The sequence below is a fragment of the Varroa jacobsoni genome, unplaced genomic scaffold (assembly GCF_002532875.2).
Source record: "Varroa jacobsoni isolate VJ856 unplaced genomic scaffold, vjacob_1.0 scaffold_102, whole genome shotgun sequence".
Classification (NCBI taxonomy): Eukaryota; Metazoa; Arthropoda; class Arachnida; order Mesostigmata; family Varroidae; genus Varroa; species Varroa jacobsoni.
This window is the reverse complement of record NW_019213004.1, coordinates 260,548-286,636: the sequence shown is the minus strand read 5'-3', so window position 1 is coordinate 286,636 and position 26,089 is coordinate 260,548. Positions and strand designations below refer to the sequence as shown.

Below are 26,089 nucleotides of genomic sequence, written 5' to 3'. Positions count from 1 at the left end.
CACTGCACTGCCTTATTTTCTTTGACTATTCCATTGGCTTCCTTTACTGATGTTAGCTGGTGATGCTGCAGTATTCGAGGGCTTAGCTAATTCCCATAGGAATCACTGGATCACCGCCAGACGGCGGTGGGTAGAAGCCAAACGTTAAGTAAACTAAAGTGTATGGGTTTCTGTCTGCTAGCGATTGAGTGTCTGCGCACAACTGGGTATAGTTTGGAGGAACGTAACATCTCGTTTTTGACCAATGGGAATCCGGCGAATGAAGACCCTCACAAACTGAACGAGCAAGGTTAGGTCTATCAGAGGAATCTGCCAGAGACGATTGATACAAGCAGTGAACTAACCCTCCTGCGAGCGAATCAGCCAATCAGGCACACCGGGAAGTTCCTTTATGGTCATCTGTACCTCGGCGGGGACAGATTGCCTACCGCCCTTGGAGCTGTAGGGGTCGCGGCAACCCTGCTTTGGTGGACGAAACCTTACACAGACTTACACGGGGCTCAGTCAACGAGGGTGCCGCGGCCCAAATGTATTGGCATTGCACTCTTTCACACACAAACGCGAATGCCCCTGCTGCGCTACGTCTGCTAAGAGGATTAGTCCTTAAGATAGCACGATGTACGGCCTCTACCTTGTTAGCCACCCGGGGGCGGTTCGTCGACGTCGACGACTTGACGCGGCCAGTGAGACGGCTTATGCTCGCCGTTTTCTTGCTAATGAGAACGGTAAAAATGTTCGCCACCGTGAACCTCGTGGTATTTTGGAATAGACTTCGGTTCTTTTAGGGAACAACTATCTAGCATCTGCTTCGAGCTTTTAAAAATAGATGTTATTTATAAGTCGTTGTATAGAGGGTGACCATGCAATTTGCACACACGAAGCGTCTATTTGTCTGCACACCTAGAGTTTACCGTTGCAGCTATGTCTATCATATAAAATGTTCTTTAGGAACTGATTGGACTAAGACACGGATTTTTCCCTATTTAACACTATGGGAACTTCATTATACGAAAAACGTTACACATACGATACAATTAATTTCTGTCTCCATCTATTATATAGCATTAACTAACACGTTTACCCAGTCATATTGTCTCGTATTAATGATTTCTCTTGTTAACCATCCTACAGTAAACCTGGCGAACATCAGCGATAAAATCGTTATCTCTTAACCGACACAGAAATTTATAGGAAGCCTTCAGTACGTACATGGCGGTAAGAACGCACCGACCAATGCCTCATGAACGCTTAATTGTTTAGTGTAGTACGATGGGTTACTTTGTGTCTCTCTCGTTTTTGATCTGGACTCTCGTTCTGTTCCTACTGTAAACCCTTCAAAGTCCTCTCTACATTGTCTCGCATGATCAAGGACAGTAACGCCGTGAACTTGAATGTCTCCTCTCGCTTCAAACGAAGCCGAGGAGGGAACGCCTAGTGTTATAGCGACACCCCGTAGTAGGACAAACTGGGCCAATAAATAACCTGCTGTGTATAACTTTCCCCGCCAGAGGCATCGAAGAAAAGGAAACCCGCAATTGGTAAGAGGCTTCTAACAGGTGCAAGCTCAAAGGATTTTGGAAGCATCCTGTGCTCCAGATAGAAGAAACGGTAGCAATGGCAATTTTCTGCCATTTTCTGCCAAGCCCAGAAACATTGTTCCTCTTCCTTTTGCTCCCCGTTACTTCCAAGGGACGATGAATGTCAGGCAAGGTGTGAAACGGATTTAAACTGAGAAAGAAAAAAGCTTAATTTCGGCTTGCAATGTGCCCGCATGGAGTTATATGGAGCCTATCTGGAGCACAACAGGGCAAAAGGAAAAGGCAATGGCCCTTAAGCGATCTACCGAAATGGTAGCAGTAGAAACTACAACAACAGGCGACGAAGATACCAATAGATATTGCCGGCAAACAGGGTTTTTTACCAGTTGTAATTCCTGCTTGATGAGGGCAATATTTATAAGGTGTACACAAAAGGTCTATGATGAAACATCACGGTTCACACGTACTGTTTATGCATGTGCAGATGAAGCTGCTAGGTGCATACGTGATCACTCCATTCTATTTGGATGAGTTACAATTCCCTGAGACGGCGCTTAGAAAGACGGAGATACGATGCACATTTATACACATATATGTACACTGCTTAATAACACAGATTTCTTCTCCACAAGCAAAGCATTTGCCAGGTGATAGCTATTGTCATCTTTGTGGAGCTTTCACTTTGATGTTTCTTTAACTCGTAATTTTAAATTTACGCTTAGAGGACACTAAGCTGAACACCATTGCATTCCACTAAATTTTACTATTGAATGTAAAAGATTACGGAACCTCTAAACCTAGCGAAAGTTCGCTCATCTGCACAGCGTACTGAGCCTGCCGAGAGCCGGGCTTTGCAGGGTTTGCTTATTTATTCTGGGTTAGAATCATTGAAGTGCAATTGTTACAAATGAAGGTGAGGCCTGCGTATGTATTGTGCCTCAATCAATAGTATGCTCTAATGCGCCGTTCGAATCACGAATATTTGTTTGTTTTTCCCCATTACGGTAAAAAGGTTTTCACTGGCTGGTTTCCGAACTGAAGTTCCTGGACTTCGGCCAGACCGGGCCACAGACTAGTGACTACTGGCCGGCTATCCTAAAGCGTTTTCACCCATTCGATCGCGTATATCGGACGTTGTTTTGTACATAGGGCAGTACTCAAACGTTACATGTCAAGCGTGATTTCACTGTTACGTCTAACATAGTTGTAAATGATAATCGTGCTCCACAGAAAATGGCGACCGGGCTAAAAGCGCTAGAGCTCAGTACTCTCTGACCCGTACATGTGTCCACTTCCGTTTTGCCATAATTAGTATGCTGCTTACAGTCCGATCATAGGTTTGCTATCCCTCAATCTCATATCCAATCGACGCGTGAACAAGTGCAATTCTTAATGAGTCTTAGCATTAAAAAACAACGGTGGCTGTAGCGCTTAGAACATAAGAACCCTTTGCTATGACAGGACCTTAGAACGACCAACTTTTCAATGGCATTTCCCTAGTCAGCCCAGTTAACGACAACCTCCTAGAACCTCCTTTTATAACATACTTCATCCCTTTCTGCCATTCTCTGAAATTTTTTATCAACTTATCAGTAGAAAATAATTCGAGCACGGAATGTGCCAGAGCGTCAATAAGTCCTGCTTATTGAATGATTCTGTATTTCCTGTCTGACGCATGACACTCTTGATGGCGCTAAAGATTAAAACGCACTCAGAAAAAAAGTGCAGTAAGCCAAACGTGAAGATGCCAACGACGTGTCGTTTCATTGCTATGGTAAGAAAGCTACTGTTAGGTTTGACATGTTCATCAGGCAACTGCAACTCACGTACACAGAATAGAAATTCTCTCTAGAGTAGAAAGTGTCTCTGCATCAAGACATCATGTAGTCGCTTCCGGACCTTTAGGACGCTCAGCGTATTTATTATTTCGTAGCCATATTTACGGTACAACAGGGCAAAAGGCTTTCAAGATGTTGATGACGCCCTTGAATAGCGTGAGAAGAGCCCAGCATACGCTTAAATAAATACCGTTTTTGGTGTTATCCAGTTTAGGCATGCAAGTCGAGGTGATATGCGGGTCTTTTTAGGACTCGCAAATTACTAGTTGTAATTCACTACCACTTCTATTAAAAACGTTCTTTTTCTTATTGTCGTATTACCACCGACGTGTCGCCTGTCCATGAAGCACACGTCAGTAAAGGCCTGTTTAGACCTACCTGACTCAGCCATTCTTTAGCTTTTTGTCGCCATGGCCGATCGCTTCTGTGTCACTAAATACGTCGTGATGTTGCTTTCACGAATTTGGTTCGGACGCCAGAATCATCGGCAGATACGAAGATAATGTTATGAGTCCGTATGTATTATTTCAGCCAAACCAGATGAACTATCGAGGGAAATTTCAGCTAAAAGACTTACCAGATGCACCGGAATCCTAGCTCTAATCTAGAGTCACGAAAGACTTTGGTTTCAGAGGACAACAAGCTAGCGCTTTTGTAGTCAACAAAATCAGACTATCGTTCAGACGACCCTCGCGCCACTGTCCGATATCGAGAAAAGCTTACTTGTTTGCTGGTCGTGGCTATGGCAGAATCGAACGCAGCGGAGTTTCGGCCCCAGACATACGGCCGACGATAGTGTGTGCGTCGCGGTTAAACGTAAGACCAATTTAATATGCAACAACTGATGGAATTAATATGGAGGATTTTGAATCTGTTAATAAACAAATTATCAGCTCAATTTGCTAACTGTCGTTAAGCGAGTAAGTCGGCGATGAACTCACCGATACACGAATCACTGGTTTTGAACTGCCACCGGTACGACTATCGAGGCTGTCCTATTCGTTTACCATTAATACATCGCATGCTTTTCGATTACAAGGCTCTGTGAAGAGCTGCCTAATTGGACCATTCCGCTTTTTTCCAACATGATCAATTGTTTCTGCGTCACCAGATGCATCACTGCATTGTTGTCAGCAAGCTTCGACTCATATAATCATCAGAGCGACCGAGATTGTCGCCAACGGAAAACAAACATGAATGACAAATATGTAGAACTTTAGCATCGCCATCATCTAAAACGTTCCAGAACACAAAAACCAACTACTTCCACAGTCAACATCAGTAACAGCATAGTCTGATCGTCGCAGGCTCGGAAAATTAACTGTTGATTGACGCTATGCTAAATTTAAATGCAGCAGAATGTCGGGCGCAAACTTCCATTTGCGTACTGCGTATTCCAACATGGAACATACTCAACGTACATTAGGTGCTAAGGCGTGCTAGGTCATATGCATGCTACATGGAGATGCCAACAACCGGATTACGACCGGCTGGTCAAACGAAAATGGCCTTGTCGGTCCAAGTCTGTTCAGGTGCTTACTGATAAATCACGCGCGTCCGAGTGGCAGCGATGCCTTAAACGATCTGCAGACGTGGTTTTGGTAGCAAAATTGGACTGATAAGATAGTGATAGATGAACGTTTGTATAAGGTTTGGCCAGCCTGAGTGGGGATTTATCAGTAGTACAAAATATTTATGTACCAACGACTTTATGTAGTAAGAACATAATATGATTACGTTCGCCGCAGAAGATACTATACTCATTTAAATAACAGTTATTTATTTTGCTTTCAATGGGCACTAAAAGATAGAGCTGGTTAGGCAAAACGTACGAATAAGCCGTGACGTCAAAATCGTTATTTTGGCAAAAATGTCAAAGGGATGTCGTAAAGGCATCACTGAAGACTTGAAAGAGTTTATAATCGCAGAGAATATTTGTACTGCGACATAAGATTATGATCGTTGGTACCAATGAGTTTTCGCTAACACCCAAATACTATTTCGCTTAAAGCCAAATCAAACGAAACAGGTTCCAATCGTAGCTCGTTCTTTGCAAGCAGGCCGTCTTCACTATCGTGTTTCCTAGCCAAGAACAGTGACAAACAACCGCAAAATTAATTTAAAAAAAAAATCATTGGACGATAGACGCTGTTCAAAAACTGCCTTTAACCGCTTGTTAATAGGAGTCCTCGACCTCACAAATGCATGTACGTAGAATTCCTAAGGAAATCTGTTATCGACATAAATGGGGGATAGGATACAGAGCCTACATGTGAAATTCCTTTATTCGACATAAATGGGGGATAGGATACAGAGCCTACATGTGAGATTCCTTTATCTTTTTCATGTAGTTCCCAACGGCTTACAAACAGCAACGACCTACGTATCAGGATAGTATGTGGTCGCTCTTAATAACAATGAGCAAGGATTGAGTCAAGAATGCAAAATATTCACAAATAAGCTTTGCCTATTGGTGACCGTTCTTTCAACCGGTCGCTTTATAAACCATATGAACTTGTATGAAGCCTATTTTGACCTTCCGTCAAGCACAAGTCAGTGTTCCGTATCCAAGAAACAATCAATAAATTATTAGTGACAGCGTCTAGATCGCTTAGGATCCCTCTTTAAGGACCAGGTGTCCACCGGGGAAGAGGCGCAATCTAAATGGTTAATGCGTATATCTTTGTGCGCACTTCTACAGTAGTCATAACCAACAGCGCTCTACCGACTCAAGTCGCAGCGTTGGCAAAAATTCTTATTAGAAATTAATAACCGAAGCCACTCCTATTGATAAATCTGTTAGAGAAGCCCCGGATAAGTGTGACAAGACCCTCTCTGGTTAAACTCCAAACGGAAAAAAGTGCTTGAGGCTATGCCTAGACACGGCTGATCTTGTGGACCTATTCATATAGAGATGAAAAAGTCTCCACCGCTTTATTGCCGAGGCCTCACATACAACAGATCTAAGCACAGCAGGATTTCAATTAAAATGACTGCAACTTTCAAGGCTAAGTGGACGAGACATCGAACGGAAGTTCGCTGGTCTACGACGTTGACTCCAAGAAGAATTATTTTGATAAGCAGAGTAAGTTGCGTAAAGCACAATACGCAAGGTGTGTGGTCACAGCTGAACTGCAAGTTGGCCCTGCATGATACCAACGTTCAGTATAAAGATGATTACTACTTCTCACATTTGCCGCAATTTAGTTCCACTAAAAAATCGAAATTGGAATGGACAAGATAGTTCTAAAGGTAAAGATGGATACCACAGAAATAACATGTGTGTCTAAGGCGAAACAACTAGATAATATGCCCTCGAACGTTTATGGGTGCGTCTTACAGCTACAAAATTGGGCTGACCTTTAGGGTTGAGTAGACTGCGCCCAGAAATGCCGTTTCGTGATAGGGCTGCCCGTCGCCTCGTAAGATGCCACAGGGAATTTTTTGTTGCCAGATTGCATACATATACCACAGACAAGGCGGACTATCAGTTTGGTCAAAAGGTTCGACTGAGACTCCTCAAAAAATAGTAGTCATGGGTCCACTGCTTAACAATAGGTCTTAATGGAGCCTAATTTTACACTAGGTACGATTAAACTTGCTAATTACAAAATCTTTCTGTTATGTAGCCACATTTTTTTAGAACATTCAGGGCTATATGAAAAGAAATCGCATAAATTAATTTTTGTTTGTTTTGAAATTTACAGTGGCCTTTTCGATGGCCACCGTTGCAGGCTCAGGAACTTCATGAATGACCCGCTATGTCGCCCGTGACCATGCTAGTTATAGCCTTGCCTACCCCTTTCGATTCATATTAGGCCACTAAGCCTACAAAAATCAATCGTTGATACGTAAATCATTGTTACACTAACTGACGATGCGGCCAAGTCACACTGATTGCCGTTAAACACGTCCACCGGGGGGCATAGTTCTTAAATAGAGTCTTTTCGCAACAGTGAGCATTATTGAAAGAAAAGGTACTTGGCAGTAATTACCTGACCATCGAAGGACTAGGTCGTCTCAAGCAAACGTCATAGTCAAACAAACGAGTTGCATGGTATATATGGCAGTTACTGTTTAAAGGCAGTACTTGAAAAGGCAAAGTGGGTCGTGCTGTCAAGATAAAAGTCGACAGTCGAAAGCAAACGTAAACGGATCTACCTACCGGTATTCCGTTGAGAAGCAGATGCGCAACGTTGACCTGTTGTTGGAGCTGTCCATTAGGTGACGGCGAATTATCGCCGTTTGACGAAGTCGATGAACAAGACGACATTAATGAAAGGCTCGTGGCCGAACCACCTGCACTAGACCCACTACACACTCCAAGCGACAGTCGGCAGAATACAACAGGGTCCTGCAGAATCGAGCAACAGGAATATAACGAAAGTAATTAGACGACTACTAGCAAAGAAGTCCATAAAGGTAAACCTAGGCATTCTATATAATGGACTAATCCCTATCGGGGAGCAAACAATGCCTTCGTCACATAAGAATACACAAGCCGTATTGATTCGGGATTAAATGGCTTTTTTTTTGTTTTGTCTGATGAGCCCTTCTACCTGCCACTTTGCTTTATTGGGTTAGTTACAAACTATCGACAAATGGAATTATTTGCATATAATCGATTCGGTTAGGTGGAGGTAGAAATAGGGCAAAGGGTAGGCCGTAAGTGATCAACATCAAAGCAAAAATACTACAGAGCAGACGTTTCCCAGCAAACAATCGCGGCGATCTGACCATAGAAGGAAAACAGGAAAATCTATCGAACGATGTCTGAAATCGAAATAAACTCTGGCAGTTAGAGAACATGACAAAGAAAAGTCCGGGACAACTTTTGATTATATAATTTCTCTGATTTGTAGCAAGTTAGATTTGTACTTGTGATATAGATCCAAGCATCCTTTGGTCGCTTAGTAGTAGCATTCTTTTATAAGAAGGGGCAGAACCTTCTATAATGACATTGTTTCACAACCCAAATTATTGAACGCCGTCGTACGAATCCGGTCTGATGGTAAATAAAATGTTGTTACCAGACAATTAGAGCTCACGTTAGGGATCTTGTATAGCCACAATAAGAGGTCTAGTAAACCCGCTTGCATAGCAACTGACTGCCTGTCGAAAACATAGGTAGAGTGAAAAGACATGGTTCTTGCCTAAATAAAACAAAGGCCAGTATTAATCTAGATATACTCATAGTATTTGTTCACCCTAGTGCCCTAACTAAAAATTATGCGCAAGCTAAATATATAGAAAAAGACGTGCAGGGAGCGATTTGTCACGTGTTTTTTCTTTAATATCTTTGTCTGCCATAAAAATTACTTTGCTATCTTTAACTTGCGACTGGAATTGAAGGAACTACCTGATTGACAAATACGGCGAACATGATGAGGCACGAGAACGTTTCGATGTGAAGTCGCACATTGATAGAACCAAAATATAATGACCTATTCACATAACAACTGATCACTGGGTATTCCTGGCTGTGCCCGTTCCGATATTCCCAAAAACAGATGTAATTAAACTTGAACATATTCAAATAAATGAGGTCCGATGGAAATTACTTACCTTGTTGTTGTTATTATTATTACTGTTGATATTGTTATTGGCAGAGTTTCCGGTTGTTGACGTAAACGACGAGGATTCTGAGCCGGAGCTGCTCGACCCTCGGCCGGAATCGAGACTCGAACTCGAGTTGCGGATGTCTCCACTAGACGATATATAGCCAATTGTGGAAGGCGCGATTGCTGAAACACAAATAGAACTTAACTGCGACCGGCAATCAGAAGAAATTTTCACCAAGTACCATACCACAACCATTGCTCACTGATGTTCGATAGCTAATACTGCTGCTGCTGCTGCTGCTACTGCCAATGGATAGTTCATTTGTCATTCCGACGGGAAAATCAGGGGGTAACGAAGTCTGTGCTGGAAAGGTTCAGAGCTGATCCACTAGCCTCATTGTAGTATGGGCAACTGTGCGGGTACTGATTGCGTTTGCTGCGTGTGAAAGACTTGTTCCAGCCGGATACGCATTTACGTTTTAGAGAGGAAACAATCCTTTTTTTAGGAACCGATATTTAATTATAAATAATCAAGAATAATAAGAAAATAAATACTTTAATTTACTCTATAAAGCAAAAGCTTCTAAAATAGCGATAAGTTTTTCATCGAATATGCTATGATAAAATGTGTAACAGCCCTCCTGCAATGCGACCAGAAATTTCGGCGACACCTCCATATCATGTATGGTCCGCCTTTTTGTCATCGTATTACATTCATTTAACTGTTGCTACTCATTTTGCCCGCACATGAGCCCAGAACAAACTTAACTTTGTCGATGCCCTATATTTCGTTCGCAATAGAGTAACACATGATCTCCTCCTTTTATAGGGGCATTTTCTCTATTGCTGTTGCCACCCTACTTCTGTACCTGCTCTTGCTACAATCTTTGCAAAGGACACACTGATACCTGCATTGACACTGCTTTAAAAGATTCCTTTACTTTTAGTCCGGGAAAGGCAACCCAACCCGGCCGGCCTCGAATAAACAGCAGAACCATACGACACAGGCCTCGGATTACTGAGTGAGTATTTGCAATTAAGTTTCTAATTCAGAGATACAGAGGGACAAATCACGACTTCTGCAATCTCGCCTGCGATTTGGCAGTTCCAGTCAACAACTGAGGCATTGCCCGGGAAAGCATCACAACAAACTACCGCTTCAGTTAGATCCTCGGCAGCTGTAACGTAAAGAGGCAACTGAGACAGCATCTGCGTTAATATTAAATATTCTCTGTTTAAGTAATAAATAGAGGGTCTGTTCTAGGAGCTGTGTGCTACTACTTTGTATTGTTTGGCTTTCCTGGGGCAAGCTTGTTTCTTGTTTATGGATCAGTCCTCGACAGAGACACCTCTTTCCTACCCTGTCACGATCTACAAATGGATGCGATTAACAAATGCAAAATTATTTTTATCTAATTTAGTAAAAGTGACAACCCTAGTAAGCATTTCGTAAGCGGGCTCACTTTCAAGCTAAATATCGGGGCGATGCATTAGACCTGAACAGGGGCCGGACCAGTGTGAGTGCGATGCAGCGACAGCTAAATGTTATCATAGGCCTACAATGCCAGTGGAAGTATACATATAGAGAGACTACACCGTGGGCTATGAAGCCAAGCACGTGCACTTTACGGTTCCCGTGGTATAGCACAGGACTACGAAAGGACTTCAAAGCCGGAAGTTATAAGGGTCTTCAGGTATCAGGCCGAGGATCAGAGACAGAGGACAATGGCGCGACAACAGTGAACACGACCGGTACGCTTGTGCCTACATGCGCAAACAAAAGACCGGATAAAAGATATCTGGATACTTGTAACATGCTGAATTGGCAGACACATTATGATGTATATGAATAGATAAAATGTCGTATGTTGCAAATGGAGCGTCGCACGTTTAACGGTGATAAAGGCTTTTGGAAATAAGACTATCTAAATAGATTTTTCGAGTATTATATGGAGCACTATCATTAAACATAGCTTCAGGCCTATTCAATTTGAATTAAAGCAAACTTCCTATTTTGTCAAATATAGGATAAATAAAGGCAGAAGCTAGACCAATTTTACGCATTTACTCTTGATAATTACAATATCAACTTGCAGTTCAGGGAATACCTACACCAGCATTTCACCTTATTTGTGCTTCATAATGAGGCAACATTTTTTCATCTAACTATACAGTTCCTATCGATTCAACCTTTACGTCTTTTCTAATTTTTATAAAACTCCATTTTTACACGTACAATGGTCCCCACCGCTGGTGTTCTAGCCAACGTTTCCTACACGTTTAATTAGACTATAATTGTCCTTTTTATCACAGGACAACTACTTACCCGTCGCACTAGCATTTCCAACTCTTTGTATTCCCTGCTGCTGCTGCTGTTGTTGTTGTTGTTGTTGTTGTTGTTGGGCTAATTGTTGCTGGTTTTGTTGCTGATGATACTGTATCGTACCTGAGGACCCTAGTACACCGCTACTTAGTACTCCGTTGTTGTTTAGGTTACTGCTTGTGTTGTTGCTTCCAGCAACGCCACTGCTGCTTCCGCCAGTGCCTATCATATAAATGGGGCCACAAGCCGCACTCCCGACCCCACTGGTCGCTCCTGGTGGTATGGCGTACTCGCAGGTGCTGGTCAGAATCCCCATTCCCATGTGAATGCTCTGGTGACGGTGCGAATCGACGCCGGTTGAACCGAGCAAGGGCGGAGGGGGTGACTGAGGCGTCCCCGGATGAGAACGAGGTCGAACGCCTACGCCAGAAAGAGCCTGAAATTGTAGAGAAATAAAAGAGGATAGAGATTAGGTTTGACTTAGCTAGTTAATTTATTCCATTAAAAATAAAACGCGAGTGCTTGAAAAAGTTGCCCACATTCTCACTGAAGGCAGAGTTGATCATTAGCTTAAGGTTTTCAAATGGTGCGTTCGGACTCTTTTAGATGGCTCGTAAACAACATCACGAACTGTGCGACTGCCTCCGACTGGTTTCAAACCTGGGCCTTACACGCCAAGCATACGTCATCACATGTGCTTAAGTTTAATAGACAGACACGTTATTGCTGCATTAATCACGAAGACCGTTATGATTTACCTACATAAAACCCTATACTAAATATTTCGTTCCGCTCGCCAGGGTCAAACTGCAATGACGAATCTCATGTGAATGCGGCAAAGCAACACTTCGATTTGCTAAGGGAGTTATTGAAAACAATAAAAAAAAAAACGATACTAATTAGTTGATTATAAAGTTACAGAATATTAGACAGGGAGTTTGTTTTTCTACAGAATACATTTTCTACAAACTAACTTTGATAAGTGCGTAAAATAGGGGAAGACTTAATTAGATGAGCATGTGAGGACGGCCCTGGCTGTAATGGAATTCCAGACCAGTAGCTACCACCCATTGCGTAGCCTACAGCTGTAGTATTTCACGTTGTTTTTTTTTTGTTCTGTTTCTCCCGCTGGCAACGGTTCCCGGTCCGACTCTAACCCTTTATTCGCGCGTGCGAGACTAAAATGGTAGCACAAAATTTGCTCTCGTTTGTTGTTGCTTACACAGTTCGGCCTATTAACGGACAGACCCAACTTTGGCAACACTCCAGCGTGCAGGTATCTCGACGTCGTTTTGATACCATTGTAAAACAGAGTAGAAAGGCGGGAACAAGAAGAGGCTGGACGAGCCTGGTCTGAACGAGAGTTGGATAAAATATTTACACTGCTATTATTTGAACCCTTGATGAAGAAGCTTCCCAAGCCAAGTCCCTGCAAGCTTGCTAGCCAGGCTTCAAACATTCGCCTGGCGAACATCTCTACGCCTGCCTAGCAGTATTGGCAGCTGAAGCTTACATGTAGACGTAAGGTTTAAGGCGTCGCTGGTTTATAAGCTGGCAATGAAATGACAGCGTGTGGCTAAAAACAAACGGTACGCATTGATTATTATCGCATACGCAAAGGAAAAACAAGAACAGTTAATTTAAGTTGATTTTGTTCGATGGAAAATAATACCCCAGTGATTTGAGCTGAGAAAATACCTCGATATTTTTGTGACTTCATTGTTTTGCTCTGAGGTGTTTGGGTGAAACGGTGAAATAGTATATGCAATATAGTTCAAGATAGAGGAACTGATTGACATTAGTAAATAGAAAATTAATTTCGCATAATAGATCTGTTATATAGCCTACCATTGAAATCAAACTTGCACGTGCCGCACACCCATAGAGCGTCTTAACGATCCTATCTATTTTCTGTATTTAAGAAACCTACCAGCACCTTGAAATGTATGACAGTGTCATACATTTCTCACACGTTTGGTCATACTTTTTTATATCGCCAGATCTACGTGTTCTGTTCAGCGGGCCATCTTCTTTCCGTTATTTTTTCACGCCACTGTTAAACTAACTTAACTTTTTACAATAAACAACTACTCAACAGTAGCCAGCGGTAGTCTGAGAGGGCAGTTAATTAAGATCGACGACCCTGTCCTTGTTTTCCGCTCAAGAGCTGCGTGTTGAGATTCGCTTTACGGAGAGCTCTTTTCTACGATCGTCGTCCTTTGCCTGCGCTTTTGGCCTCTCAATTTATCGACGAGTCAACTCTTGCGTCACCTCTGGCTGAAGAGGACCGAGTGTCTGTCCCAGTTATTACCAATTTCGTGTCCCACTGCTCTACCACTTTTCCTAGAATCCATGCAAGCGGAGCACAAAATAGACGGGGCTAAGGGCCGGATTCCCGGCGAATAGGATTAGTAATGGTAGTAATGATGCTTTAAGATACGATGTAACATTTATCCGAAATGACACTTAATTTTGCCTAGCAACAATTTTTTGCCGAGTCGGAATTGGCAAAGAATCAAACGGACTAAAGCGATCCGACCTGTCTACGCATGGACGCACCAACGACTACTGCTCATAAACAAGCGTCACCTTCACACTTGGCGGCAAGATGCGGCGCAAAGTGGGATCTAGATGATATATGACAGTTTGTTTATTAGCAAGGTACTTTCAAACATGTCTCCCTACGCACCGGCTACGCGGGAAAGTCGGGCCCCATTGTATAGGGGGCACAGCATCGAATTTGTGCCAAGCGGTTAGTACACACTACGTAAGTCGACGGCTCCGAGCTGGCTTCTTGAACCACGTTAACAGGACGAGCTTGTTTCGTTGCACCTTGTTCTAGCGATTTCACAGATCTAGAGGAACGCGGCTGCTCTAAATGTTTAAAAGGTGTTGACATTGTTACGCCAGCACGTAAAGAAATCGAAGACCGCTCGGGCGAAGACAGAGTCGCAATTAACGGGGAATTGAAGCATAAGATGGCTGTGAATGGCGATTTTACTAGATATTTGTTGCGTTTTGTCAGAGATTGAACTAGGGACGGAATTTATTGAAAAGCTCAGGGACAAATTAACCGTTATTGTCCTCTGTCTCTCGTAGGCAAACAGTACCAAGAAAATGCAGGTGAGACAGACCTCGTATTCATCTTGTTCTATGAGCAAACAGAGTTGTTTGTATAAAAACAATGATAAATATTCTCCAAATAAGAATCATACCAAAATCAAATATTGTATCAATTTTGATCAGTGGCCCGCCGAAGAAAAAGGGTATCTTAGGTTAGCAAGAAAAGAAACAGCATAAAAGTGCATACGTAAATACATAATAATGGCTCAACAACAAAACAGTGCTGGATATCTTGTGCTAGGGGCAAATTCCTGCTAACAATCATATCTAACGCTACAACATGTGTACGAATGTATTATACAATCATTTTTTGGCATAACTTTCATATATCGCTTAAAATCAGACACTGCTCATTCATCGTTGCCGGCGTGGTTCATCGGACGACCCATACATGAAAAGAAGACTCCATTTTATTCAGAAAAGATATGTTATGAATGGCCTTGTAAGCTAGCATCTCACCGATGCAATCTGTCCATACGGGGCAGTTCGAGAATCGTTGTAGTATTACTCGTCGTACGGTCTTTTCAGTTAATTATTTCAATAAATAGAGACACCGCTTAGTCATGAGTCTCACCGCTGCCTATGTAATATACGCCCCATCGACGATGTTACCGTGCATTAGAGTCAGCGAAGATTGCCAGCGGCGCGAAACGCAAGAGCAATATGAAGAAAAGCGCTCCCCATTCCCAAGGAGCCCTCCGCTGTTAAGGATCTAAAACTTGCCGCTACACTTATGGAGATGGTACAACGATGGACGGAAGGGCAATTTACGGCTAACACAAAGTATTAGGTCCATTGCGCGTAAGGTCACCCTGTACTCGCAGTATGCTCTTACTGGATGCCTCTTACAGGATAAGATAAACGTCACAAGTGCACTGTATCTAGTACGATTCTTGCCTTCCGGCAAAGTATATCATTTAGGAAGGAAGAGAAGGGTAAGCCTTTGATCCCACTCACAAGTTCATACAGTTACAGATGTAGGAGCGGAACGAGGGGGTGGAGGTTCCGAAATGGTTGACGGCTTCTAAACGGAACGGAGGTTCACCACTACTACCGCTAGTGTACCAACAACCTCAATTTCGAGGTTCTTAAGTCGCGCAAGCAATAATCGGTTACGACCATCGACTCCGAGGCACGACTTAGGGTCCGCAGGTTATGAAGAAGAAAAGCAAAGAAGACATTGCTTCAAGCTTACCGCGTAGGGCGAATAATGGGGCCATGGCGGCAGGTTGCTGAGGGGTCTTAATGAACCTCCTATATAACTTATCCATGTACCATTCCACCTTTTTCGTTGACTTCTCGCGCCATTCATAAGGACAGGCAGTATGGCTGGCTGCTCTCAGTAATTCGCCGCGGTATCATTCTTTCTCAGGGGCGCCATATTCCCCCGAAGCTAGGGTAGCTTGATGGCCGTCTTACCCAGACGTTTAGATTTGCCTTGTCTGGAAGTTTGAATGCGATTTTATAGGGAAAGTATTATCCTTAAACGCTACGGCTCGGCTGCTCTTATATGTAATACCAAAAGGGAACGACGTTTCCTCGACCGCCGTATTAGTAGCTTTTTACCTAACCTTAAATACAAAGAATTCCTTTATCATTCCCAAATCGTTGTAGATCGACCAGACCAGGCGGAATGCTACTTCGCTTTATTGAAAGATGAAATGTTATCACTTGTGCTTATGCCGTATCTTCACCGTAATCCATAAATGTTTCTAAATATGATGGCCCCCATATTATCCCCCCGGCCTTCCAGCAGGACTTGAATGAATGTATAAGCATATACTTATTTAACTTCGTTATACAACACCTGTGTGTGTACAATAGCTTGACGACCGACCTAATGAGTCCATGGATCCTTTGCGACTACTCCACTTCCCACGTCTCTGTACGAGTTTATGCTCTACGAGGATTTTATCGATGGCATTTGGCGGACAGGCCTTGTTAATTTTCCTTAATAAGTGGGTTTATACTCCAAGGCTTTTCTAGATCTTTGCTAGATAACGCATGTTCCTATACTACATAAATGCATAGCTTTAGAAGGTTTCATTCAGTACGTATACTAGAAAAGCCGGCCTCCTCGTAGCCAGGGGTAGGAAACTATGGATTTTCGAGTAATTTTATAGCACATAGCCGTCCACCGCACATCCACGGGGAGAGCACCCACGTTCAAGGTTTGTTCTCGCACGCAGGCAGCCCACCTAAGAAATAGCATACTTCAGCTAATAAATGAGTCCGGATTGCTACAATGTTCATATAATATACCAATACGCTTCTTCATCTTAGCGTTTGCCATTATTTGACGCCTTTCTATTAAATACCACGATTACCCTTGTGTAAGAAGGGTGAACTTGAAGGGTTATCGTTACACCCATAAGTCTAGAATGTAAATTAGGACAATTAAAATGACGTATTGGACAATACTTAACATCATTTTCCGCAAAAAATCCGTACAAACAGTATATTTAGCATTAAACAGCACCGCTCAGAAATCCATTTCGGTTCCACGAAACTTTCGGAAGCTACCCAAGAAGCCATCCTGAATACTGAACTAAGAAAAGTTTTCCGTGCACCAGCTACCATAGATGCTTTAACAAACGGTAAAAAGACAGTTATCAAAAGCCATACCATAATTTAGCCAGCTAATGAACCACAAATTTTCGTGCTTAACCACTGTAATGTTATTAAAGCACGTCGCAAGAAAGTTAAACTCTCTTACTATAAAACACGTCTGCGCTATTATGGTCAATTCTTGCTTACTGCGTACTCTACGTACAGCGAGCCACAAATCTTGAACTAATAGGAGAAATGGTCAATTGAGACGTTCCGCATGTAAGGAACAGGGCTCTTGGCCTTCTCCACCAAAAAATCATTTCTATTGTCAAACCACACGGATCACCCGACCTAAGACCCTTCTTAGTGTGCACACAATGCTTGATTGCTTGAGTTCAAAGCACCAAGACCGAAGCACAGGGCACCACACCATCATAACTTTCAAAGCTCACCAAGTTTATGGAGCGGTGCCCCCCTTCGAAGCTCGCACTCTATCGAACGTCGATTAGCGAGGGACTACTGCTGCGAGTACAGAGCACTGCAAACGTAGTATTGGAGCCTTGGAACAACACTAGGAGCGGAAATCTATATCGGGCAAGCTTCTAAGTGAATTTGCCCATTCTGTTGACTACTGAGATGACAGCAGTGACGAAGAATGAATGAACAAGCAGGACCGGAAAGGGAAGAGAAGCAAACAGGGCCTTTACGGATTTTCTATCCTGCTAGGTTGTAACCAACGTCCTTCCAACCTTCTAGCCTCAGTTGATTTAACACCCCCAGGGTGATGAGCACGAGAGAAACTCACAAGCGACACGGTCTACAGCGATATCATATCGCTGTAGACCGTGTCGCTTGTGAGTTGGGAGGGGGGAAGGGGGGTTGCTGTTATTGTTGTCATCAGCACTGGCGTAACGTACGAATCTAAATTGGATGATCGACCGGATGTGCGGTAACATTAATGACTATACACATATATGATCCTGGTTCCCGATCTGTCTGCATATAAGGTAGAAAAGACAAATAAGAACCTGTGCATTTGGAAAGGAGGCGGATTGGAGAAGATGTAGCATTACGCATTACTGATAAACATTTATATGAAAAAAATCGGGCAAATAACACCTACTAGAGTACACTTATTATTTTACAAGGACGGCGCGATACTGCTCACGATCCATTGTCGCGTAAATGTTCTCAATCTATTTATATAAATGCTACAGTTTTGCCGCTTGACCTGGTTCGACTAGGGATAGTTTAATTTCATCGAACGCCGTCAAAAGCGCTACTTTTAGTTATTCATTAGCAGCGTTGCGTAACTAAGGCACATCTTAGATATAAAAGATGCAAAAGACAAAACCGGACTCGGCCGAATGACCCCTGCCATTGCCGGTCCTCGTTCTAAACGGGGTGTCTACATTTAGCGTGTTATATTTTTGAACGAAGGTCGAGATACATATACAAAATGAGCACGAATATGGATCCATACGAGATACTAGTAGTAACAAAGAGTTTCGTACCAATGTGTGCTTAAATTCTATGTACATTACAAGACATTACAAGAGAGTGTGGATAGTAGGGTGACCGCTCTGAGAACATATATGATCAACTAGTTAACGTCGTGATGCCGTGATTGTAAAATAGTAGATCAGTTACGTTCAATAAGAGTAATGGTAATGCTAATTAATTATAATACGATAATTATTTATTTTTCTATTTCCACCTCCGCCACAGCTTCTCCTCCAACTAGCACAGCCAATTATAGTATATCCTTCTATTTACCTTGTTTGGATGGCTCATCATAGAACCATAGATGTGGGTCGGAAATATGCCACCGGAGGCATCTAGATCAGTCACGCCTTAATTGAAAAGTGCGGCACTTCAATCGTTCAGCAGCGAAGTTAATATGTCATTTTTGTTGTGAATATTGGAATCCAGCCAAGTATCTGACTATGGCACATATTTTTCACCGTGTATATTATTATTTGTGGTTTTCTATCGATTAGGTCCTTTAACGACACGTTTCGGATTATATCTTATTACCTTAATATCAAACAATATACTCGTAATTGAAAGAGACCGGCAAAGGCACTACTTCGGGCTCCGTCAACGACCAATAAATATAACGTTATCGATTCGAATGAATAAAATGATACACTTAGCGTAGTATATGCTCCTATATCGCAACACGTTATTTACTGTACTGTATTTTGTTCGCCCTTAAAATAGGCCGGCGGTGAACGTTTTCAACTCACTGTTCCCGTTCTTTGCTGTTTAAACAAACAGCATTGACAGAGCACGAACTTACGATGCTGCCGGCGGTGATGCTATACGCTATAGCCTACTGATAAAGCTCGTTGGCATACGCAGAGCCGATCAGGCCACTATGGTATCTATTGACAAATGGCTTTAACGTGGACCGTCGGACGTTTGAGGAGGCAATAACTAAACGGGGCCTGGTTCGTTGACGGGCCATTGTGCGACTATGGCTGATACAGTGTATTCTGAACAGGACGAAATGGGCACAGATTTCTGGAGCCCTATTCAATCAACCGTGCTTTTAGCTGGATTCAAGAGACGAGTGTGAACTGTTCACAAAAGTACAACAGGGCGCGCCATCCGACAAAGTATGCTTACGTATCAAAAGGTCAGGTAAAGAAACACAAAACACGAGATAAATTAAAGAAGCTTAATCACTGCAGTAAAATTTTTATAACCTTGATCACCGCTCAGATATTAGTCGTGCGCGTAAATACCCCTATATAGCCACCTAAATAAGGAAAGTACCCAAGACCTTGTAAAAGTGCCCAAAAACGATATCGTGTCGTTTCTGCTCTTTTATTGTTACTTCGACTCTATCGATTGTCGAATTGAAAAGAAAAAAAATTTTAAGAGCCGCTCCTTGTTGTGATTTTATTCCTTCTACATGGGCCATGAAGGCAGGGGACAACCTAATTTAGTAAAATTGTAATCCACTGAACCTACTACCAGCTCGGTCAACGAGCTTGAGAGTTTATGCCCACGTATATTAAGATTGCTATCAGAGACATCTCTTATCCTGAGCCAATAAAATGGTACTTGTGATCTCGGATGTGCGAAAAGGCTTTCCAAGCTTTGAGGAATTGGCACGAAAAACAAAAGAAAGCATCGACAAAATGCGCCTCGATTTTGAATCAAGTCTGCACATTTTTTAAATAAGGTCGTCGTGTTCAATTACGTCTGACTCACATAAACTCGTGCTAAATTGCTGTCGGATCGAACGTACGTTGTCAATATGCGTATCTTCCTATTCCCAGGTCGATTGAGGAATGTCTTCCCCATAAGGAAACCCATATTTAAAGTCTCAAAAAAAGTTGTTCATAGTTTGGCTTGACATACAGCATTAAGTGAGAGTAGTTTTGAATATATTGGATTTGTAAAACAAAATTATCGAAATCGATAAGCTCTTCTTATAGGTATATCAATGTATGGTGGCCCGCATTTTTTAAGGGTTGCTCTGAGAAAAGCGACTTGCTGCGCATTTTCAAATGCAACATTTTCCCACCCTCGTCCTACTGATACATCGTGTATTTGGCTAATCTGCTTCCCAGCCAAATTCTTCGAAAAGAAAAGCCGAAAAAGATAAGACGAATTATTTAAAGAATATATTCATAGCCAGCTATGAAACTAGAAAACGATTTTCTGCTGGCAAAGTCCACGAACGTCGTAAGGGCGTGAACGCTGCCGAACCTCTTCTCGTCTGTGTGGCATACTCGCAATTTTAATATGGTTATGCTTCGCATATTTACTCACTACCACTGCCGCTAAGTACAAGAGTTCCTTGCTGTAACCCCTAACCTCCTCCCATCCCCCGAGGCGATCGCCTCACCGACTGACCCCGAACCCGCCTTCAGCAGATGTCTTCAAAACGGCCCTTCATCGTACCTGATCATGTTCGCCTTTCAAGTGGGCGTTCGAAGTTCTCTCCAGCATGGACCAAACGCAGGATGTGCACTACCGTTCATGACGTTATCCTCGATCTTATCCACGCCTTACGTTGCCCCGCTTGCAGTATACAAAGCTAAAAATAGCTAGCAGCAGTGAAGACGAGTTCCATCAAACCAAGCCCTCGCCCAGGAGCGACATTGCTACCCTTCTATCCTCCAATGGCGACGGCACCGGCAACTGGCTGTACGGAGCGTTCAATGTCTAGAGATCATCACAGTCAGTATTCATTCTTTTGCATCCCCTGTGGCTTTACGCTAGCAGTAACAGCGGTAGCTTCAACGGGGGCTCCGATAATCAAATCAATTCCTTGCATGCAACAGTGCGAAGCCCAGGTGCCCACTACGCGCACTCGAAACGCTCTTGGTCGAGCTGATCTCGTATCATGGGATTGGGTCTGACCGAGATCGTTGCTTGCTAACCCTGAAAGTCGTCCATATCTTTGTGTCGGCCCATGCTTCTGCGCCCTGTCTGCTTTGCGTGCAGCTGCTGAATCGTTGTCTTGTCGCATCCCATAACCGGACGGCGTTCACACACCGCCGGTTTCGGTTTACGACGGAACTGTGCGTGTTCCCCGAGGGAATGGTTGCTCGAAAGCAATCATGACAAGCAATGGTGACTCTGCCAGACTCCGAGGGAGTCTGGCTTACTCAAGAAATACAGGCGGAACTCACATCGCGCCACCGCGACAAAAGGCCGCCTTCTCATCCTGGGACGAAGGCAGCATAGACAAGACAGCACTAGCAGTAGGAGATACCAGAGCCAAGCATGCGTCGGGTAAAAATAAGAGGCCAAAGGCAAGCATGGATTAGGCAGTAGTTGTGGGACCTGTGTTTTCCCCGTGCGGAACGATGTTACCTTCGGTAAACCGTCGACGTAGAGTAAATACATGGAACTGCAGATCGATATTGTCTGCCGTTCCCAGTGGCTAAGATTAGATCGAACATCATTGAAATATTGTGCAAATATTGGAAACATCATAGGCTGATTACATGAGTACCACTAACTTACTATGACAATAATAAATATGCATATCGCGTTTGACGCGGCAAATGCTACTGCGCGTTTGCTAACTGCAATTATTAGACAAATTGGCTGAAAAAGCATTTATGCATTTGCTTTATTTCCTGTGTATAGGATCGGTCTTTAACTAGCTTATACTCTTGTACCTGTTTATTCAGCTTGACGACCGCTCGACAGCAGGGTTTTCTAGCTACGAGTATCATAATTATATCAACTGTGTTATATCCTCACTTATGCGATGCCAGTCTCTAATAAACCGCTCTAAACGTATTTTTCCTGTTGACCTAAAATCAGTTTACATTGACGGCAGAAAACGTAACCAATACGACTTCGCCTTATGAAATCGTTTTTTCAAATCATGGCATACCTTCAACTATTGGCTGAGTTTGTCGGGCAAACGAAATGTTGTAATATATAACTTCAGGGTAGCATCAAGGGAAACAAAGTGTGAAGGGCAATTTTTTTAATCTCACAGCCACGCACAACCATCTCTATACTGCGGAAAACGTTTCTACGGAAAAACTTTGGTCATCTGGTTAACTCGCCTAGGTACTTTTCTCTTTCATCGAAAATTCAATATTTTGAGAAAAAAAAAACAGTTTCCTGGTTACAAAATTTCAAAGCGGAACGCGTTAAGAATTGAAAAATTGAATCGTAAACCTGATGGTCTGGACGAGAAAGTTACGGGGGTGGTGACCCCTGCTCTGTCTTTGTGTCTGACTTTGTCACCTTGGCTTTCGAACCAAATTCAAAGTGAAAAGCTTGCAAAGCTTCTCCTTTACTGGCAGGGCCATTTTAACTTACCTTCGTCATTTTTAAGTACGTTAGCCTGTAGACGAGTCGTCATTGTAACGATTCATCGTAGCGGGAACTAAGACGAAAATTGGACGTCATGTTAAACGTTTGCAGGTAGGTCACCACCTCCAATTTAACGATCCAGTAGCCCTCGCCCTTAACGTAAGCTTTTGCAACCTAAGGACCCTGGATAGACGAGTCACAGAAGGCTAATAGCGTTTATAAAAAGGCGGTGCAAATACAAATTCCGTGTTTTTCATTGTAGACTTGTCCTCAGACCAGGCAAACAATAGAGGATATTTGCTTTATGGAAAAGTGAATAACTGCAATAAATACCATTAAAAAACCATTCTAATCCACATTACATTTTAGAACGGTGACCAGTGACAAGCAAAACAGCATTATACTGCGTATCGTTTGCGCCCATCAAGCTTTGAACTAGAAAAAAACTAGTTCAGTCTTACTTCGAAGTTCAAGACCGATAGTAACTCGTAAACTTAGTACTGAACTATACTGGCGCAGCGCATATCGATGCAACGGCATTAAAATATACTAAAATGTCTGCTACGGGTATATTAGCTAAAATAGTAATTTAACTTGTGGAGATATTGAAAAATAATTGATATTTGTCGTTTGATATTTGTGAATTATGACAGGGCCTGCTGCAGTTCAGTAATACAGGAACTATATTGACATATTTAGTGAATGAGGAAACAGATTAAAATCAAAAGTAAACAAAAAAAAAAAAGACTTTTCTAAGCTGAACATCGTCTACTGTAGATATCAGAAGCTATGCTGTCGTTGTGCCTAGCGCCTCTTAATACCATGATGTAGCTCTATGAAAAGAGCGGAAATTGTTTTTTCTTCGGATGTTTGCAGCGTTCGTGTAGTGGATGTTGGTTGGGGGTTACACCACCTGAATTTGTCGACCCTGAAAGAACTCCCCAAACACCTACAAACATGCTAGACGGGACCGATTCCTGACGTCAGGGATTTAGCTTTGCTGTTTAGATCGTATTTGAACTGGTTTCTGCCATGACGTTAAGCCATTTAAGCAAACACTCGAGGTGAGGCAGGAAACACATGTAAAGAAAATCATCGGTATGAATGGGGCGGAAAGAGGCATTGAATCCCGAGAAAAAAGGTTTAGATAGAAAACGAACTATGGGATCAAGTGGGTTCTAACGGGCCAATACAGGGGCTTTGTTAGAGCATTGTATGCCCTATCATATACAGTCCAGAAGTACAGATAGTCGAGATACCGACTTCATTTTCAACACCTGAACCCTTAGAATAAAAGAGATTCACTTAGTTACGTTACGCTAGTACCACACAACTTGAGCCCAATAATCCTCTTTCGTATCAGTAACATCGATACCCCCATAAAGCACGCCGAATCATTTTTGTGTTAAATTATACCGGAAAACAAATCTACATGAGAACACCTACAACGGGAATCCATCCGCTTCGAATCGCCCTAGCTCGCGACATCATCGGATCCCTCTATACTTCATTCCCACCCTATTCCTCTCTACCTACACATAGACACTTACACGCACAAGCTGAATTCGAGGATTCTCGACACAGTATAACTATTCCCGTCCCTAGCATACACACAAGCCTTAGCGAATAGTCGAAGTAATCACCGTCACGTCCACCAGCGCTCGCTCTGCCGCCACCCTTCACCCGGATTAACTCACCTTCATCGTCCCGATCGCTTTATTTGTCGCAAATTGCATAGTAATCTTTATTGTCATTACTTTCGTCGCGGAGTCGATTTGCAGTAGACGATTGCCAGCTGTGGCAGTAAGTCTAACGGCCTGTGGCTTTGATCACCCTTTCGTTGTTTTCTGTTCCTTCATCTTTTCGCGTCTTTCAACTCGCCATTATGTCGGGAGATATAGGGAGGGAACCGGAGGCGGGGGAAGGGGCCACTCAATTCATGACAAGTCTTCTACCAGAGTTCCGATTAGCTTCACCTAATAGCGTAGCATAGAACTGAGGTATCTTTTCCCTGGGGTAGCAAAGGATCTTCAGTGCAGATAGTTTTTGGCGGTTCGGAGATTCCAAGGCAAAAAGGCAGAAAAACTTGAGAAGCAAGATTCACCCTCCCCTCGGGGCACTGGACGGTTGTGGGAGAAAAAAAGAAATAGCGGAATGATTCGATACAACCGGAACATAGAAATTGCGGACGAAACCCCCTGTGGCTCAGCAAAGACGGGGAAAGTCGTCAGTCGCCCGGAATGATGAGTGAGTCTCCGATTCGAGCTGCATAGAGCACGAAGACCGGTAGAAGGTTCGTGGGAGTTCCTGAAGGATAACGTAAAATTCACCTCAGTCCCCACGTGTTACACCTCTGCCACATGCCTGTTATATTACGTGAACGTATGCGCACATCTCAGTGCGAAGGTAAAAATTCACCCTTCTGCGACAAGATAACGCACGAATCAATCTAGCCCCTCGCATAGCTTCGATATCGCTAGCATCCAAAACGTTAAAAAGGAGCAATCTCCTGGATACTCAACATACGATATGCTTTTTTAAAAGAAAGGAATATTTAACATATTTCTGTTATTTACTTGATAGTCAATATCTCGTGGAAGGGTGTCTAGGAAAACGACTTAATTAGCTTCCCACAGAAACAGTTGAACTTTTACATTGTTATTATAGCAATACACTTCAATGGCAATGGTACGATAAGGACCTGCAGCATCTTCTTTCATTACGTTGTAGTAATGTTGATCGTACACGACAATCAGTTCGGACCTGTTCGTAATCCATGCAACGGGCTGGGTACGTTTCTATGTACCTGGAACAATATCCTGCAGGGGAACACGTCCTACCGTACCATTTTACTTGCTAATAATTCATGCTAGCTGATTAGTGTTACTTCACGGCCCACGTAACTGTCCTTCACTCTTACGTTATATCTGCATGGGCGATCAAACATATGGACTTCACTTTTCAGTAAATAAAATCAATGCCATCATAAATCGATAACCTTTGTTTAAGCTCACAGCTCGCACATGTCCACTCGACAAGTTCAACAAATGCGGTATAAGCGTCGTATATGCATCACTAAGATGCAGTTACTTTCAAGGTAAAATTCCCTATAATCCAAATGTTTGTTTTACGAATTTTTCCAATGGACCATGATCTATCTACCTCATCTTAAAGCCCTTGCCCATATCTGCTTGCGATGTATGTAGATTCAGCAAAGGCTTACCTTTGTCTATATACATATTTTTGACAATTGTTCAGGTTATTCAAAGGGGGTATTCAAAGTTAAGTAAAAAGAAGTTTTCAAATGACAACTTTGTATAATAGGGTCAATTTAGCAAAGATAATAGCAGTGGAAAA

At 42.8% G+C, this 26,089-nt stretch overlaps 1 protein-coding gene across 4 annotated transcripts in view; it reads right to left on the bottom strand.

Annotated features, from left to right (window-relative positions):
• The window catches only part of LOC111265266 (uncharacterized), a 281,436-nt gene that overhangs the window by 14,498 nt on the left and 240,849 nt on the right, over positions 1–26,089 (bottom strand). For 3 of the 4 annotated variants that reach the window (XM_086970425.1, XM_022841793.2, XM_086970422.1), the window contains 3 exons: positions 11,264–11,696; positions 8,942–9,120; positions 7,542–7,730 (listed from right to left, as the gene is read on the bottom strand). In XM_086970425.1, the coding sequence (XP_086826551.1) occupies positions 7,542–7,730; positions 8,942–9,120; positions 11,264–11,696 (801 nt within the window). The remainder of the gene's footprint in view (positions 1–7,541; positions 7,731–8,941; positions 9,121–11,263; positions 11,697–26,089) is intronic. The other variant, XM_086970428.1, reaches the window with a different exon arrangement.